The 19,306-nt window shown below is 40.4% G+C and overlaps 1 protein-coding gene across 1 annotated transcript in view; it reads left to right on the top strand.

Annotated features, from left to right (window-relative positions):
- Positions 1-19,306, top strand: part of ABCB5 (ATP binding cassette subfamily B member 5) — a gene marked incomplete at both ends in the record, with an annotated part of 80,678 nt that overhangs the window by 28,189 nt on the left and 33,183 nt on the right. Inside the window, 7 exons of the mRNA XM_081346257.1 lie at positions 44-168; positions 1,290-1,467; positions 6,336-6,449; positions 13,466-13,576; positions 13,914-14,039; positions 14,232-14,435; positions 17,169-17,339. Of these exons, the coding sequence (XP_081202383.1) occupies positions 44-168; positions 1,290-1,467; positions 6,336-6,449; positions 13,466-13,576; positions 13,914-14,039; positions 14,232-14,435; positions 17,169-17,339 (1,029 nt within the window). The remainder of the gene's footprint in view (positions 1-43; positions 169-1,289; positions 1,468-6,335; positions 6,450-13,465; positions 13,577-13,913; positions 14,040-14,231; positions 14,436-17,168; positions 17,340-19,306) is intronic.

The following is a 19,306-nucleotide window of genomic DNA, read 5'->3' as shown; positions in this document are numbered from 1 at the left end:
ATAGAATTCTAGAAATTGAGTTCCATTATTTTTCTTGAACCAGATACTTTCAACATTGACTGCAAAGGAGCTACTAGCTTATGCCAAGGCAGGGTCTGTGGCAGAAGAAATTTTGTCAGCCATCAGGACAGTTGTTGCTTTCAATGGACAGAAGAAAGCTATAGCAAGGTAAGATGACATTTACATGTCCATAGGACACTGCCTTATGCCAAGATACCAACCAGTTTGTCTGGATTCATTTTATGTTAATATTTTATATTAATATGTGTTAAGTAGTAGTGCTTCTGCAATCTTCCCCAGATCTTTATAAAGTAGAACAGGATCAAAGGATCAAAAACAGATACAGTCACATTAAGCCTTTTCCAAACCTTAGATTTCCAGCCATCAGGCTGTTTGATCTCTCTCTATAAATAACTATTCTTTGGACTTGAGATTAAGTACGTCATGAAAAATTGTATAGATTAGATTTTTCCCCCTTCTCTCTTTCCAAAAACTAACGGGAAGCAAAAAAACATCAGGAACAAAAGCAATGCTCCAATGTAGTATACAAATGTACTTCACCTACTTAAATTAATGTTGCCAATAGTTCCCACAGTCAGGATGGTAACTTGGATTATGAAAAAGTTTTCCTGTTGCTGAATAATCACGAAAATTTTGGAGATCCAATTTATTCACGTGATGTTAAAGTTCATAATGTGCTCTGGCTTGTTCCTGTAATTTGTACCTAATTTCAACCAATGTGTAACATCAGTTACACATGATGTATGTCCCTCCTTTTCTCAGGGAAATGTCTTGTAAAAAGACAGATCCAAGGAAATGTCAGTGAGATTTCAACAGCTCCAGGAACTGAATCTTTTTAGAGGAATGATTAAAAGGTACAAATGTTTGCTTATAGGAAAGATATATGATATATGAGCCTTGGTGGAGCAGTGGGCTAATGCCTCCTTAAGTAACACCAGCTGCCTGCAATTAGTGCAGGTTCGCATCCCACCAGGCTCAAGGTTGACTCAGCCTTCCATCCTTCGGAGGTAGGTAAAATGAGGACCCAGATTGTTGGGGGCAATAAGCTGACTTTGTAATAATGCCGCTTATTAGGCCGAAAGCCCTAATAAGCAGGCATATACATAGAATGAAGGCTATTGCTAAGCACATTGATTTGTGCTTTAAATTGTAAGCCACCCTGAGTCTTCAGGGAAGGCCGGGATATAAATGGGATTTTTTATTAAAATAATAAAAAAAAGATGTATTATAAAACTGTCCTAAATCTAACATGCTTGATCTGTTTTCAGGTATGACAAAAATCTAGAAGAGGCTCAGTCTCTTGGAACAAAAAAGACTATCACCACTAACATTTCAATGGGTGTGTCCCAGTTTTTGATCTATGGATGCTATGCCCTTGCCTTCTGGTATGGAACCAAGCTAACAGTAGATGAAAAGGATAACTATGATATCGGAAAAGTATTAATTGTAAGTTTACATTTTCTATTGAGTGCAAATGTTTAAAATAACTATATATCTAATAAATCTATTAAATAAATTTAATAAATCTATCATCTAATAAATCAAAAGGTTCTTTCAGGATTTGTTGGCTTAAGAAAAAGAAAAGTTCTAATAAAGTCATTGTTAGATAGGCACCTGTCTTGGGACTTTGGGTGTAACTAGAATGCATGAGGCAGGGATGCAAAATATTTTCTAAGACAAAGAGCATCTTCCTCAAAACATAATGGATGAAGTCATACCGAAAATATACCTGAATTTATTCTGTTGGCATTAAAAGTAGTCAAATATCGATTAAATCTACGTATAGACATGCATATATAGGTAAGCCCGTACTCAAGTACCAATTAATTCCAATGAATGTTAGGTTGCCAAATGAATGATCTCTGACAGTAGAGAGGATTTGGGATACCAGGATCCCACCACGTGACACTGAAAGTGCTGTTAGAGGCGTTTGAAGAGATCAGAAAAGTGAAGGTGGTGGCCACAACTATGCAACCAACTCCCACATTTTTTCATTTGTGTCACGCATGTGATGCACATGAAAATGAAGGAGTTTTACAGACATGTGCACAAAGAGAGATTAGTATAGTATAGTATAGTATAGTATAGTATAGTATAGTATAGTATAGTATAGTATAGTATAGTATAGTATATACGTACGTACGTACGTACATACATATAAACATACATTTAAAGTATAAAATCTTTGAACACCGAGATGGATAAAAAACAGTCGTTTATTGCTAAAAGATCATAATAAGCAATAAAAAGTAACTGTTTAAAGTATATCTACCTAATCTAAGCTTTCGCTGGTCCTCTGCCAGCGTCATCAGAGAAAGCATTGAAGGTTTGAAAAACCGTTGGTAAGCCTGTTTGGTTCTGCACTCTGCTCATTGGCCGTGTGATGGACCTTGCTCTAGCCAATTGTGATTGTTCTGACTGTCTCACATCGCTTCCCTTGCAATCTGGTCTTACTGTCCCCTTTTTTAAAAATTTCTCCTCCCTATCTGTTTTGGTTTGACTACCTTAACTGATCTTGTTTTCTTTTGCTGTTCCTCATCCAATGTCATAGCTGTTGGTATTTGTATTTCCTTGTTCTCTGTGTCCTCCTTCTCTACCCTCCTTGCCTGTGATTGGCCATTCTGTGCTATGCCTGGGTTTCCCTCTTGACTCCCTTCTGTGATTTCTGCAAACAGCTTCCCGCCCCGATTCACTTGCACATATGACTTTTTTACTTGAATCCAAAGTAATGGCCAGCTATCAACCCAAATTTTGGGCAAGATATGTTGATGACACATTCACCATCATCAAACGTAAGGATAAGATTGATTTCATGAGACAGCTAAATTCAATATTTCCGGATATCCAGTTTACAGCAGAGGAGGAAGCCAATGGCACCTTAGCTTTCCTCGATGTGTCAATCAGTCGCCAAACAAATGGCACCCTCCACACATCCGTTTATAGAAAAGGGACACACACACATAGGGTGCTTAATCATAAAAGTAATCACCCCACATCCCACAAGATCTGCATCCGCACATTATTCAAATGTTTAGACACACACTGTAACACAAAAAGAGCCAAGGACAAGGAACGTGATCATCTATATCGGGTATGCAGCTGTGACGCAGTGGCTCAGTGGGTTAGGATGCTGAGCTTGTTGATCAGAAGGTCGGTAGTTTGGCGGGTCGAATCCCAAGTGCCGCATAGCAGAGTGAGCGCCTGTTACTCATCCCAGCTTCTGCCAACCTAGCAGTTCGAAAGCACGTAAAAATGCAAGTAGAAAAATAGGGACCACTACAGTGGGAAGGTAACAGCGTTCTGTGCGCCTTTGGCATCTAGTCATGCTGGCCACATGACCATGGAGATGTCCTTGGACAAGTGCTGGCTTTTCAGCTTCTAAATGGAGATGAGCACTGGCCCCTAGAGTCGGAAACGACTAGCACGCATGTGTGGGGGAACCTTTACCTTTAGACGTAACAGCTACCCAACAAATTTTATTTGGCATTACAGTAGGCACCAAGAACCACGTTTGACACAAAATGGCTTGGCAAATACAACTTGGATGACAATTCCATACATAAATGGGGTTTTAGAGGCAACGGCAAGAATATTGGCACCACATAACAATAATGTGGCACACCGGCCAAACCAGACACTCCGTACCAAGTTGATGCGCCCAAAAGAACAACTATCTGTAAAAGAAAAATCATCAGTAATCTATAGGGTGAGATGCAATGACTGCCAATGTAGCTATATCAGAGAAACATCCAAACAATTAAAGACAAGAATCCATGAACATAAGCTTGCAATAAAAAGACATGAACAATATTCACAAATATGGACACATATGGTCAATAACAACCACTTCTTCAACTTTGCAAGGGCACAGACCATTGCCCAAGACACCTCCAAAGGAGGCAGATTACTCAAGGAAGCCTGGTTCTCAGATAAATTTACAATTAATCGCCACATAGAATTGCCACACGCCTATCAGGCATTAAAGGCACATTAACAGCAACAGAAAGATCTACCCATGATGAAAAGGAGAGAAACCAAAAGAAATCAAAGTTGGACAACCAGGACACCGGAAGAGATATCTAAAACACAACAACCCACCGAGCCCAAAAAACAGGAACAGACAACAAACAATCATGCAATAACTCCCGAAGATCGGAGGTGGATATAGCAAGGGAACAGAAGACAATGTCACGTGCATGCACAAACAGATAGAGAGCACCTGGAAGACAGGAGCTTAACAGGAATAGATGGATGGACAGGCACAATAAACAGACGAAAGTGACCATCCCAAGGCAAGGAAAATAACCAGCGAACGTGTGACCCATCTAAAGAAATACAGCAAACAGAGGATAAAACGACTCATAAGAAAAAGAAGATACCAATCATGCAACAACTAGCTGAGAAGACAAGAAATGATCTGAAAACAACCCCAATTGAACAGATATGGGTGAACCAAGGAAAGAGAGTGCCGCAACACACATACACACCAACACACAAAGAATGTCCAAATACAGAAAGATCAACTAAATCAGATAGCAGAAAGCAAGGGCGGCCTATCAATAAACAAAAAACATTGGGGTGGCTAGTCCAGGGATCAGATAAAGATCAGTGGATAAGCACTAAAAAAAAGTCATATGTGCAAGTGAATCGGGGCGGGAAGCTGTTTGCAGAAATCACAGAAGGGAGTCAAGAGGGAAAGCCAGGCATAGCACAGAATGGGCAATCACAGGCAAGGAGGGTAGAGAAGGAGGACACAGAGAACAAGGAAATACAAATACCAACAGCTATGACATTGGATGAGGAACAGCAAAAGAAAACAAGATCAGTTAAGGTAGTCAAACCAAAACAGATAGGGAGGAGAAATTTTTTAAAAAGGGGACAGTAAGACCAGATTGCAAGGGAAGCGATGTGAGACAGTCAGAACAATCACAATTGGCTAGAGCAAGGTCCATCACACGGCCAATGAGCAGAGCACAGAACCAAACAGGCTTACCAACGGTTTTTCAAACCTTCAATGCTTTCTCTGATGACGCTGGCAGAGGACCAGCGAAAGCTTAGATTAGGTAGATATACTTTAAACAGTTACTTTTTATTGCTTATTATGATCTTTTAGCAATAAATGACTGTTTTCTATCCATCCCGGTGTTCAAAGATTTTATACTTTAAGTAAATCTGCCTGGGATTCATATTTTTAAAATTATTAAGAATATATATATATGTGTGTGTGTATGTGTGTGTGTGTGTACACACACACACACACATATCTATCTATCTATATCTATATATCTATATATCTATATATCTATATCTATATCTATCTAAGGGACGCGGTGGCTCAGTGGGTTAAGACGCTGAGCTTGTCGATCGGAAGGTCGGCAGTTTGGCGGGTCGAATCCCGAGTGCCGCGTAACAGAGTGAGCGCCTGTTACTCGTCCCAGCTTCTGCCAACCTAGCAGTTCGAAAGCACGTAAAAAATGCAAGTAGAAAAATAGGGACCACTACGGTGGGAAGGTAACAGCGTTCCGTGCGCCTTTGGCGTCTAGTCATGCCAGCCACATGACCACGGAGACGTCCTCGGACAAGCGCTGGCTCTTCGGCTTTGAAACGGAGATCAGCACCGGCCCCTAGAGTCGGAAACGACTAGCACGCAAGTGCGGGGGAACCTTTACCTTTACCTTTATATCTATCTATCTATCTATCTATCTATCTATCTATCTATCTATCTATCTATCTATCTATCTATCTATCTATCTATCTATCTATATCTATATCTATATCTATATCTATCTATCTATCTATCTATCTATCTATCTATCTATCTATCTATCTATCTATCTATCTATCTATCTATCTATCTATCTATCTATCTCCACAGTATTCTGTTGCTTTTGGGGGAGATGCCAATAGTTTTTCATTATAGAGAATTTAAACAAGATTGCTTATTTGCAGCATATACCCAACAAGATGATCTGTGCTGAAAATCATGTTACTAATCTTAAATTCTTCTTGGTGGGAAAATTACCTTTGAATTAAGGTGGCTTTCATCAAAAGAGATATAAATAAAACATTAGTGCTGCCTGATTATATGAAATGATCATATTATGAATTGTTACTATTTATAACTATGTTTAAATCAAACTATGAGAACTATAGCTATATTCTGGATAGGGAGACCATGCAGCTCCAGAGTTGCTGCACCAGATCTCTGGCCACCCTGCACCCTCATACTGACTGTAATTACTCTGCTGACTTATTAATTGAATCTACAGAATTGAGCACTTGTATTAAACTATTTTATTTCTTTTACTTGACAGATTTTCTTTTCTGTGCTTGTTGGTGCATTTGCCCTTGGACAGGCTTCCCCCAATTTGGAGAATGTGGCCAATGCTCGAGGAGCAGCCTACCAAGTCTTTAAAATTATCAAAAAGGTATCTATGGGCTATGGCATATCACTTGAAGCAACAGAGGAACCCTTTGACTAACCAGGCAATTGCATAAAATGTTGATTCCTTGTTATGGATTTAGAATCTAATTGCAAATGAATCTAAGTTTGAGTATGTTCAAACTTGACAACTTTAAGACTGGAGAATTCTGGGATCTGAAGCTCACATATTACATTTGAAAAACATTGAACTAAATCGGGTTTCAGGCCCGGGCACAGCACGGAGACGGCATTGGTCGCGCTGGTGAATGATCTCTGGTGGGCTCGGGACAGGGGTTGCTCCTCTGTCCTAGTCCTATTAGATCCCTCAGCGGCTTTCGATACCATCAACCATGGTATCCTACTGCGGTGTCTCAGGGGGCTGGGAGTGGGAGGCACCGTTTTACGGTGGTTTTCCTCCTATCTCCTGGGCCACTCGCAGTCGGTGTTGATGGGAGGGCAGAGATCCACCCCGAGGCCTCCCATTTGTGGAGTTCCTCAGGGGTCGGTTCTCTTGCCCCTCCTGTTCAACATCTATATGAAGCCACTGGGTAAGGTCATTCGTGATTTCGGGGTGGGGTATCATCAGTACGCTGATGATACCCAACTTTTTTTCTCCACCCTGAACCAACCCAGCGATGCCCTCAACGTGATGTCCTGTTGCCTGGAGGCGGTCCGGGTCTGGATGGGGAGAAACAGGCTTCGTCTCAATCCTGCCAAGACTGAGTGGCTGTGCATATCGGCATCTCGGGCTAACCAAACTATTCCACCTTTAACGATGGGGGGTGAGGTGTTACCCCCCGTTGATAGGGCTCGCAACTTGGGCGTCCTCCTGGACTCATGGCTCAATTTTGATGATCATATAGAAGCCGTGACCAGGGGGGCTTTTGCCCAGGTTCGCCTGGTGCGCCAGTTGTGACCCTACCTGGACCAAGATGCCCTACGCACAGTCACTCATGCGCTCGTGACCTCCCGTTTAGACTACTGCAATGCTCTTTACATGGGTCTGCCCTTGAGGACCACTCGGAGGCTTCAACTGGTGCAGAATGCGGCCGCGTGAGTTGTGATGGGGGTTTCCCGATACTCCCATGTAACACCTCTACTCTGTGAGCTGCATTGGCTTCCGGTTGCCCTCCGGGTGAGATTCAAGGTGCTGGTGATGACCTATAAAGCCCTGAATGGCTTGGGTTTAGGATATTTGAGGGAACACCTGCTGCCAGCATCAAGTTCCCTTCGTCCAGTGCGCTCACACAGGGAGGGTCTTGTCAGGGTGCCGGTGGTAAAAGATTGCCGGCGGATAACACCCAGGGAGAGGGCCTTCTCTGTGGGTGTGCCTGCCCTCTGGAACCAGCTGCCCGTGGAGCTCAGGACTGCCCCTGACCTGCGTTCATTCCGCCAGGACCTGAAGACTTGGCTCTTTGAGCTCTCCGGCCCAGGCTGAGAATTTTTAACTGGGGTTTTTATTTTCAGGGATAATTTAATCTTTTTAATTGTTTTTTAACTTTTGTATTTTGTATTGGTGTGATTGTAAAATACCCTGTAAACCACCCTGAGTCCTTCGGGAAAGGGCGGTATATAAATCTAATAAAATTAAAATTAAATTAAATTAAATCATGCGGGAGTATCCTGCTTTGGAAAGAAGAGTCTATGACAATAGTGGTATTTCAAAGATTAAATCTAAAACCTCACTGCCTTTCTTAGCACATTCACATGAATAAAATGAGAATATAACTTGTGAACTATTTCAGCACTGAAAATAGAGGATGAACTCAACTTAAATATTTTTTCTTATTCAGCAACATTCTATTTGATTTCCTTTATTTACTATTCTAACTTCAAAACAATAAATTGCCCATTTGGAAGTTATGAATGGAAGTATATAAACTGAAGGCAAGAGCCGAATTGTTTCCTATCTTTGTTTCAATTGTTGGTTAAGTTTCAGAACATTTAATTTGTTGATTTTTGGTGTAGTGGAATTACCAGTAGAAGGCGAGGTGACCCCTCTAGGGGAAGTAAAAAGTTGGTTAAGGGGAGGAAGTGTCTGAGATCAAGCCCTTAGATCTTTATCTGTCATTTCCCAAGGTAGGACAGACAATCAGGCAAGATTCTTGTAATAAAGGTGATCAGCAATAAAGTATCTACTTGGGCCTATTCACAAATGTTTCTGGTTGCTTGCATCTGACAATTATATGAATATAACAGGTATCACAAACGACGTTCCTAATATGTTTGACCCCTTCATGGATTATTGCCTTGTCATGGCGAAGGGGCTTGCGAAATTCAATGAAGCTATGAGCTATGCTGTGCAGGGCCACCCAAGATGGAAAGGTCATAGCAGAGAGTTCTGACAAAACGTGATCCACTGGAGAAGGAAATGGCAACCCACTCCAGCATCTTTGCCATGAAAACCCTATGGACAGTACCAAAAGGCAAAATGATATGACGCTGGAAGATAAGCCCCTCAGGTCGGAAGGCGTCCAATATGCTACTGGGGAAGAGCAGAGAGCTAGTACTAGTAGCGCCAGAAAGAATGAAGTGACTGGGCCAAAGCCAAAAGGACACTTAGCTGTGGATGTGTCTGGTGGTGAAAGGAAAGTCCGATGCTGTAAAGATTTTTTCTCCATAGAAACCTGGAATGTAAGATCCATGAATCAAGGAAAGCTGGATGTGGTCAAACAAGAGATGACAAGACTGAAAATTGACATCTTAGGTATCAGCAAACTAAAATGGACAGGAATGGGTGAATTTAATTCAGATGACCATCAGGTATACTACAGTGGGCAAGAATCCCTCAGAAGAAATGGAGTAGCCTTCATAGTCAATAAAAGAGTAGGAAAAGCAATACTGGCATACAATCCACAAAATGACAGAATGATCTCAGTTCGAATCCAAGGCAAACCATTCAATATCACAGTAGTCCAGGTCTATGCCCCAACCACCAGTGCTGAAGAGGATGAAATTGACCGGTTCTATGAAACTCTAAAGCACCTTATAGAACTAACACCAAAAAATGATGTCCTTATGATCATGGGGGATTGGAATGCTAAAGTAGGAAGCCAAAAGATAACCGGAATAACAGGCAAGTTTGGACTTGGAGTACAAAACGAAGCAAGGCACAGGCTGATAGAATTTTGTCAAGAGAATACGATGGTCATAGCAAACACTCTTTTCCAACAACCCAAGAGACGGCTCTACACATGGACATCACCAGACGGTCAACACAGAAATCAGATTGACTATATGTTCTGCAGCCAAAGATGGAGAAGCTCTATACAGTCAGTAAAAACAAGACCAGGAGCTGACTGTGGTTCAGACCATGAGCTTCTTGTTGCAAAGTTTAGGCTTAAACTGAATAAAGTAGGGAAAAGCACTAGGCCACTCAGATATGAACTAAATCATATCCCTGATAAATACAAAGTAGAGGTGACAAATAGATTTAAGGAATTAGATCTGATAGACAGAGTGCCTGAAGAACTATGGACAGAGGTTCACAACATTGTACAACAAGTAGCAACCAAAACCATCCCAAAGAAAAAGAAATGCAAGAAAGCAAAATGGCTGTCTGAGGAAGCTTTGCAAATAGCTGAGAAAAGGAGAGAATCGAAAGGCAAGGGAGAAAAAGAAAGATACACTCAATTGAATGCAGAATTCCAGAGAATAGCTAGAAGAGATAAGAATGCCTTCTTAAATGAACAGTGCAAAGAAATAGAAGAAAACAATAGAGTAGGGAGGACCAGAAATCTTTTCAAGAAAATTGGAGAGATGAAGGGAATGTTTCATGCAAAAATGGGCACGATAAAGGACCAAAATGGCAGGGACCTAACAGGGGCAGAAGAGATTAAGAAGAGGTGGCAAAATTACACAGAAGAACTATACAAGAATGAGCTTAACGTCCCTGATAATCACAATGAGGTGGTCACTGACCTCGAGCCAGACATCCTAGAATGTGAAGTGAAGTGGGCCTTAGAAAAGCTGAGCAACAACAAAGCTAGTGGAGGTGACAGTATTCCAGCTGAGCTATTCAAAATTTTAAAAGACGATGCAGTAAAAGTGCTGCACTCAATTTGCCAGCAAATTTGGAAAACTCTACAGTGGCCACAGGATTGGAAAAGACTCCAGCAGTATTTGGATCGAGAACTACCAGAAGTACAGGCAGGATTTCGAAGAGGCAGAGGAACTAGAGATCAAATTGCCAAGATACGCTGGATCATGGAGAAAGCTAGAGAGTTCCAGAAAAACATCTACTTCTGCTTCATTGACTATGCTAAAGCCTTTGATTGTGTGGATCATAACAAACTGTGGCAAGTTCTTAAAGAGATGGGCGTACCAGACCATCTTATTTGTCTCTTGAGAAACCTATATTTGGGCCAAGAAGCAACAGTGAGAACTGGACATAGAACCACTGATTGGTTCAAAATTGGGAAAGGAGTCCGGCAAGGCTGTATACTGTCGCCCTGCCTATTTAACTTATATGCAAAGCACATCATGGGAAAGGCAGGGCTAGATGAATCAAAAGTTGGAATTAAGATTGCCGGAAGAAATATCAACAACCTAAGATATGCAGATGATTCCACTCTAATGGCAGAAAGTGAAGAAGAACTAAAGAGCCTCTTGTTGCGGGTGAAGAAGGAGAGTGTAAAACTTGGGTTGAAACTTAACATTAAGAAAACCAAGATCATGGCATCCAGCCCTCTCAATTCCTGGCAAATAGATGAGGAAGAAAATGGAGGTAGTGACAGATTTTATTTTCACTGCAGATGGGGACTGTAGCCAAGAAATTAAAAGACGCTTGCTCCTTGGGAGGAAAGCCATGGCAAATCTAGACAGCACACTAAAAAGCAGAGACATCACCCTGTCAACAAAGTGCATATAGTCAAGCCTATGGTCTTCCCAGTTGCAATGTATGCTAGTGAAAGTTGGACCATAAAAAAGGCTGAGCACCAAAGAATTGAGGCCTTTGAACTACTGTGCTGGCGAAGACTCCTGCGAGTCCCTTGGACTGCTAGGCGATCAAACTGGACCCGTACCAATCGGGTTTCAGGCCTGGGCACAGCACGGAGACGGCATTGGTCGTGCTGGTGAATGATCTCTGGCGGGCTCGGGACAGGGGTTGTTCCTCTTTCCTAGTCCTATTAGACCTCTCAGCAGCTTTCGATACCATCGACCATGGTATCCTACTGCGGCGTCTCAGGGGGTTGGGAGTGGGAGGCACTGTTTTGCGGTGGTTCTCCTCCTATCTCCTGGGCCACTTGCAGTCGGTGTTGACGGGAGGGCAGAGGTCCTCCCTGAGGCCTCTTGTTTGTGGAGTTCCTCAGGGGTCGGTTCTCTCGCCCCTCCTGTTTAACATCTATATGAAGCCGCTGGGCGAGATCATTCGTGATTATGGGGTGGGGTATCATCAGTACGCTGATGATACCCAACTTTTTTTCTCCACCCCAAACCAACCCAGCGATGCCCTCGCCGTGATGTCCCATTGCCTGAAAGCGGTCCGGGTCTGGATGGGGAGAAACAGGCTTCGTCTCAATCCTGCCAAGACTGAGTGGCTGTGCATACCGGCATCTCGGGTCAACCAGACTATTCCATCTCTAACGATGGGGGGTGAGGTGTTACCCCACATTGATGGGGCTCGCAACTTGGGCATCCTCCTGGATTCGCAGCTCACTTTTGAAGACCATATAGGAACTGTGACCAGGGGGGCTTTTGGCCAGGTTCGCCTGGTGCGCCAGTTGCGACCCTACCTGGACCGAGATGCCCTACGCACAGTCACTCATGCGCTCGTGACCTCCCGTTTAGACTACTGCAACGCTCTCTACATGGGGCTGCCCTTGAGGACCACCCGGAGGCTTCAGCTGGTGCAGAATGCAGCCGCGCGAGTAGTGATGGGAGTTTCCCGATATTCCCGTGTAACACCTCTGCTCCGCGAGCTGCATTGGCTTCCAGTTGCCCTTCGGGTGAGATTCAAGGTGCTGGTGATGACCTATAAAGCCCTAAATGGCGAGGGTCCGGGATATTTGAGGGAACACCTGCTACCAGCATCAAGTTCCCTTCGTCCAGTGCGCTCACACAGGGAGGGTCTTGTCAGGGTGCCGCCGGTTAAAGACAGGTAACACCCAGGGGTAGGGCCTTCTCAGTGGGTGCGCCTGCCCTGTGGAACCAGCTGCCTGCGGAGCTTAGGACTGCCCCCAACCTCCGTTCATTCCGCCGGGACCTGAAGACCTGGCTCTTCGAGCTCTCTGGCCCAGGCTGAGAATATTTTTAATTTTAATTTTAACTGGGTTTTAATTTTCTCAGGGTTCTATTTAATCTCTTTTAATTTGTTTTAATGTTTGTATTGACTGTCTTTTAAATGCCCTGTAAACCGCCCTGAGTCCTTCGGGAAAGGGTGGTATATAAATATAAATAAATAAATAAATAAATAAATAAATAAATAAATAAATAAATAAATAAATAAATAAATAAATAAATAAATAAATAAATAAATAAATAAACTGGTCAGTCCTAGAGGAGATCAACCCTGACTGCTCTAAATACTTTGGCCACCTAATGAGAAGGAAGGACTCACTGGAGAAGAGCCTAATGCTGGGAAAGATTGAGGGCAAGAGAAGAAGGGGACGACAGAGAATGAGGTGGCTGGATGGAGTTGCTGAAGCAGTAAGTGTGAGCTTAAATGGACTCCAGAAGATGGTAGAGGACAGGCAGGCCTGGAGGAACGTTGTCCATGGGGTCGCGATTGGTCGGACATGACTTCGCAGCTAACAACAACAACAATATGTTTGAACCTAATTAGCCTTAATTGCTAATGATTCTCGTATAGTCAAGCCATGGCTTTGAAATTTATAGGACATCTATTTCTTATTTGAAAAGGCAGCTATATTTCTCAGAAATGCAATTCTGTAAGAAGAAAAATAATGCATCATTTCTCATACTTTACATCTCATACTTATTTAACATTGGAGAAAAACTTGCCTGAATTAAATCTGTATGTATAAAAAGTACAGATTTCTTTCCCAATTATTTTTCTAGCCTCGTCCCATAGATAGCAGTTCCACTGAAGGATTCAAGCTGGATAGACTCCGAGGAGAAATTGAATTCAAAAATATATTTTTCAGTTACCCTTCTAGACCAAATATTCAGGTAAGACAGTTTTTTTTCTACCTCTTTTTAGGCCTGTAAAAGAAAAGCTGTTTTCTGTATGATCAGGGAAAGGTCTTAGGAATATGTAATTACAAGCTTCATTACAAAATAGAAATGTTCTAGCAGTAATAAAAATGTGTAGTTATAGAAGATAAAGATCTTTCTTAGATATCTTAAATAAGTCCCTCATTTTTAGAACGTTTTCACTGACTAAAAATATGTTAGATAATCTTCCAGAATATTTTTCATGTATTTCAGGCATGACCTGTACTGCATTAAGCCAGAGAGGTGACTAAAACATTTTAAATGTATATTTTTATATGTTGAATAATTCCAGATTCTTAGAGGTTTGAATTTAAAAATACAACCTGGACAGACCATTGCTCTTGTTGGTTCCAGTGGTTGTGGGAAAAGCACTACTATTCAACTTTTGCAAAGATTTTATGATCCACCACAAGGACAGGTAGGTTCATTTTAATGCAAGGATAACTATGATATCTTAACACTGGGACTTCTGGACTTGACTTTTCAATAAAAGGGCTGACAACACCAACAACAAAACCTGTAAGGTACAGTATCTAAAAAAGCTGTCTGAATCTAGCAATCAAACATCTACACTTTTGGCTCTTACAAAGTTCTATTTTCCTTCCCGCAGATCACCATAGATGGGCATGATATTCGGACGCTTAATATCAAATGGATGAGGGAAAACATCGGCATTGTAAGCCAAGAACCAGTTTTGTTTGCTACCACAATTGCAGGCAATATTCGTTATGGCAGAGAAGATATTACTGATGCTGAAATTGAACAAGCAGCTAAAGAAGCAAATGCTTATGACTTCATAATGAAACTTCCTGATGTATGTAGCACAATTTTCAAATTCTTGTAAGGATGATACTCTAATAAGGATTGGATAATCTGTTTGTATAGGGTCGCGGTGGCTCAGTGGGTTAGGACACTGAGCTTGTCTATCAGAAGGTCGGCAGTTTGGCGGGTCGAATCCTGAGTGCCGCATAACAGAGTGAGCGCCTGTTACCTGTCCCAGCTTCTGCCAACCTAGCAGTTCGAAAGCACATAAAAATGCAAGTAGAAAAATAGGGACGACTACGGTGGGAAGGTAACAGCGTTCCGTGTGCCTTTGGTGTCTAGTCATGCCGGCCACATGACCACAGAGACGTCCTCGGACAAGCGCTGGCTCTTTGGCTTTGAAACGGAGATGAGCACCAGCCCCTAGAGTCGGAAACGACTAGCACACATGTGCGGGGGAACCTTTACCTTTACTAATCTGTTTGTCCTCACCCATTTATGTGCTTTTCAGGTCTATCACACTTTTTTTCTTTAAGCACAATATAATTTATCATAGAGCAATTTATTGAAGCCAGTGATATCCAACTAACCTTGACTCTTGACACCTTGTTGTTTAGCTGATTCTTTATATCTAACATCTGTAACCAGACTTTGTTAAACTAATAATTACCAGTGTTGCTCTTTGTAGGAATGTCTGCAATGATTTTAAAAAACAAAAAAACCTGGGCAAAAGTCTTTGCAAGAAGCTAAAAAATGCGGAATGTTGGGATCAAAGCCCCACCCATTATATCCAAATGAGTAAATGTACAAAAGAGAGAGGGCTTCTGTTGTGGTCTGAATTGCTATTTAGCCTGCTTTCACATGGGCACACACATGCACACACCCACAAACAGAGTTGCTCCTCTGATCTTTTTCTATTGCTAGTTAGACAAAAAGGTGGAATTTATTTCTATCACTAAACAATAAAGCACGCTTTCCACCTACACCCACAATTCAAGTTTTCTTTCAAGCATGCTCTATAATATTATCAAACTAACTTAAATGAATTTTCGTAACAGTTAATCTTTACTTATGAAATGCTTCCACACGCTTGAGGAAAAATCTATAAAGAATTTGAGCGGTTAGTCTGCAAAACATCATACTGCATTCATTTGAAGTTATAGCAAATATATATTTGCGTATGTTGTATATCCCTCTGAGTGTTTCAATATGTCATCATCAAGATTATGAATGACATTTAATATCATGCTTGTCAGGTATTGGAAAGTTTCTGTTTCTGAGGTCTTCTTTGTTCTGTAATAAGGCCCTATCATCCCCCAAATAGACCCAAGTGCAAAAGTTTAAATAATTCTGAGCTTTGTTTTGAGTTCTTCAGTAGAGTGACATTCATGAGTCTTGCATATAAATCCTGGCGACACCAATTTTATTTTCATCCAACTGTAAAAATTAGAGTGGATAGTGTGGGCAATCTCTTTTTTTCTATACTGTTTAGCCAATTAAAAGTCAGAAATCTTTATTCATTTTTCTGAAAATGTCCCAGAGATCATCTATTGCAGTGGTTCCCAAACTTTTCTATACCCTGCACCCTTAGAAAAAGTTTGAAATAATGGCAACAAATTATGCACATACACTATAATTTTGAAAACCCAGTTTTTGCACCCCCTAGAATATTGTCTCATACCCCCAGGGGGTGCAAGCACCCCTGGTTGGGAACCCCTGATCTATTGTATTAAGTATTTTGCCTTTGAAAATAATATGGAAACCTCAAAGGGTGCAAAGTGTAATTTTAAGTCACATGAAGAAATATAAAATGCCTTTGTAGGGGCAGTGAGCTTGGTAACTATACAGAGGTCCCAGAAAAAGGAATCTTACCACCACCACCCCCTTATCTTTCCTTAAGCTCATCTTCTCTGCTAAACCTTGATACTTCAGAATTAGGTCAATTTTTTAGAGTTATTATATAATTTTCTTTGTTTTTCTTGCTAAAATAACCTTGGATCATATACATTTCACTGGTAGAGTCTTAAATTAATAGGAAATTAAAGGCATATGCATCCAGGTTACATGGGTGTTTCCAAAACTTTTCCTGAATGAGATTATTAGCTGCTATGTCTTCTGAATATTCAATCATCATAGTATGATATTTTGTTGTTGTAGTGAAGATAGAACTAGCTGTCTCAATTGTGCAGTTCTTACAGTCAATAGTTAATTATATTTAATGACTGGCTTTGTTTAATTATGGTTAATTATAAGGTGGGTTCGTGCATTAGTATATACTCTTTTACTTACTTTGAGTAGAGACACTCTCTTTTGAGCAATGGCAATTTTTAATCACACTGGAAACATTAAGAGTCAATGCAGTAGCTCAGAAGTAGAGCAGTGAAGTGTTGTATTTATACAGCATTCATACACATGTATATTAATGGATGTTACTCAGAGCATGCCAACACGGGACCTCCTTTTTTCCCTTTAAGAATCTTTCGTGTCATTGTTTAATTAAGCTATTCCTGAGATTTTTGAAAGATAAACTATTGGCACAGTTCATCTGATCAAAATGTCAAGAGAGCAACAAAGCCACCTCTATATTCAATGAGAAAGAGTATCTGCAGTTAGAAAGTGGTCTCTTTGCTTTAAAACTGTGTATGTGTCCATGTGCACCTGCAGGCACATATTGTGTGTTTGGCTAATATATTCAATATGCTTGCTTGAATACTAATAATCTGTTGTCACTTAGAAACACATCTGAGCATAAAGAGTTTTCATTTCTGTATTTTGAATATCCCAGAAATTTAATACCATGGTTGGAGAAAGAGGAGCGCAGCTCAGTGGTGGTCAGAAACAGCGTATTGCTATTGCTCGTGCCTTGGCCAGAAACCCCAAGATCTTGCTACTGGATGAGGCCACCTCTGCTCTAGATAATCAGAGTGAATCTATAGTGCAAGCAGCACTTGATAAGGTAAACGTAGCTGGTTAAATATGATTGTGTAGAGCAGGGGTCTTCAAACTTGGCCCTTTTATGACTTGTGGACCTCAACTCCCAGAAATCCTCAGCCAGCATGCCTGGCTGAGGAATTCTGGGAGTTGAAGTCTACAAGTCATAAAAGGGCCACGTTTGAAGACCCCTGGTGAAGAGCTTAAAGAATGACTTTAAGAAATTAAAGGCCTGTTGGTAAATAAATGCAAGTAAATGCATCCACAGGTGATCAAATTATTTTCAAACAAGAACATTTTACTCAAATATGTATGATTTAGTAAAATATGTATTTCATGATGAGGGTGTGTGGTAATTGAATTGAAATAACAAATGAAATGAATCAGTGAAGTACAAAGAAAACAAAACAGAGACATGCTATTCTTTGTAGGACACAGATAAAAATATAATCAGTTGTGTTGGTATACAAGCAATCAATTAAAGTTAAAAATATGTTGAAGAACACAGGGCAGTGTATGAAGATCTTCTGCATTCTAAGAGAACATTTACCTAAAGCTTATCATTTAATTTAAGAGCTTCCAACCATTTCACGAGCATCTGGCTCAAAACTGAACGACTAAAAGTAGTGCAGATGGATGTGTGCTTTTATTAGTGCTTATATCTGCATGTCTTGTTTTTCTGTAGTATAAGTTTCAGTATTAGTCATTTCTGACAAGGTGATTCATTAAACATTTATCCTGTGGTTATTCTATTAATACCAATGAACTTTCCAGAGAAAAGAGTCAGAAATTTTCCTTTAGCATTCCAGTTCTTGCTTTCTTTTATGAATCAGGAGATTGTTTCCATTTTATAAAAGGACTCATTGCAAAGAGTTAGCATTCTTAACTGAAGCTACACTACCCAATATTATCGCATAATTAATCTACCAAATCTACCAAACCAGGAGCTTTGTTTAAACAGCTTCAAATGATGGTGTCTCCCATTATTCCCAATCCACCAAACGAAAGTGAAATCTGCCTGATATAAACAATAGTTCCATTATTTTAGTCAGCCAAACTATAAAAAGATATAAAATATAAAAATAAATGATAATGAATATTTTCATCATTCTTAGAATGTGTACAGATCAAAAGCCAATCTAGACATAAGACCAAAAATCTAAGAGGATAAATTCAGGGGATTTGAAATGATACTCTGAAAATTTGGAAAGTGGCTCCTTTATTTATTTGATAGCTACTTAGGCATTTTGAATGTTGCTAAGTGGTTTTCAGTAAAGAAATAGTGGTTTTATTTATATAATTTATATAATAAGTATACAATAAATGCTTATTATGAGAATACAATGAAACCACAATACTCTCCCCAACAGAAATTTGCAATCATTTCCACAAAACAGAAAGTGGATGTTTGTTATATTTTGTCCCAGTGCTGGGGTCAGAAACAGTATGATTTATACTAGACAAAGGTCCTGGAGAGACAAGAGATTTTTCTTTTTCCAAAATACTTTAAGCTAGAGTGCATAGCTAAAGGTCTATGGAGATTCTCAGTCATCCAGATCATGGTTGTCCCAAAGGTGCTTTTTTCAAAAGGCAACTGGACTTTCTTGGGTTTTCCTTAAAGATTTTTCACTAATTATCCAAGAAGCTTCTTCAGTTCTGAACTGAAATTCTAAGCTAGAGGTCTTCAAAGCAGTCCTCTTCACTTTTATAGTCATCCCATATTATACTAAAACTGGTGTGAAGCATTAGTCATGATTTAAAGCACTCTGTCAATAATGAAACTTGTGGCATAATGTTAACCAGATAAATTTAGCTATGTGAACTTTTAAATGTTAAACCATATCTGAACAACTATGGATTGCAAACATATTGTCAGAAAATATGAGATATAAATAAACACTAGAATGTCTTATTAAACCACATAAGTGGGTTAACAGCAACATATTTGAGAAATCTACATCATTTATGACATGAGTTTAATTTTAATAGATC

Source organism: Vipera berus (assembly GCF_964194415.1).
Source record: "Vipera berus genome assembly, chromosome: Z".
In the NCBI taxonomy this organism is placed as follows: domain Eukaryota; kingdom Metazoa; phylum Chordata; class Lepidosauria; order Squamata; family Viperidae; genus Vipera; species Vipera berus.
The sequence above is the reverse complement of the archived record's forward strand: the minus strand, read 5'-3'. Positions and strand labels throughout refer to the sequence as shown.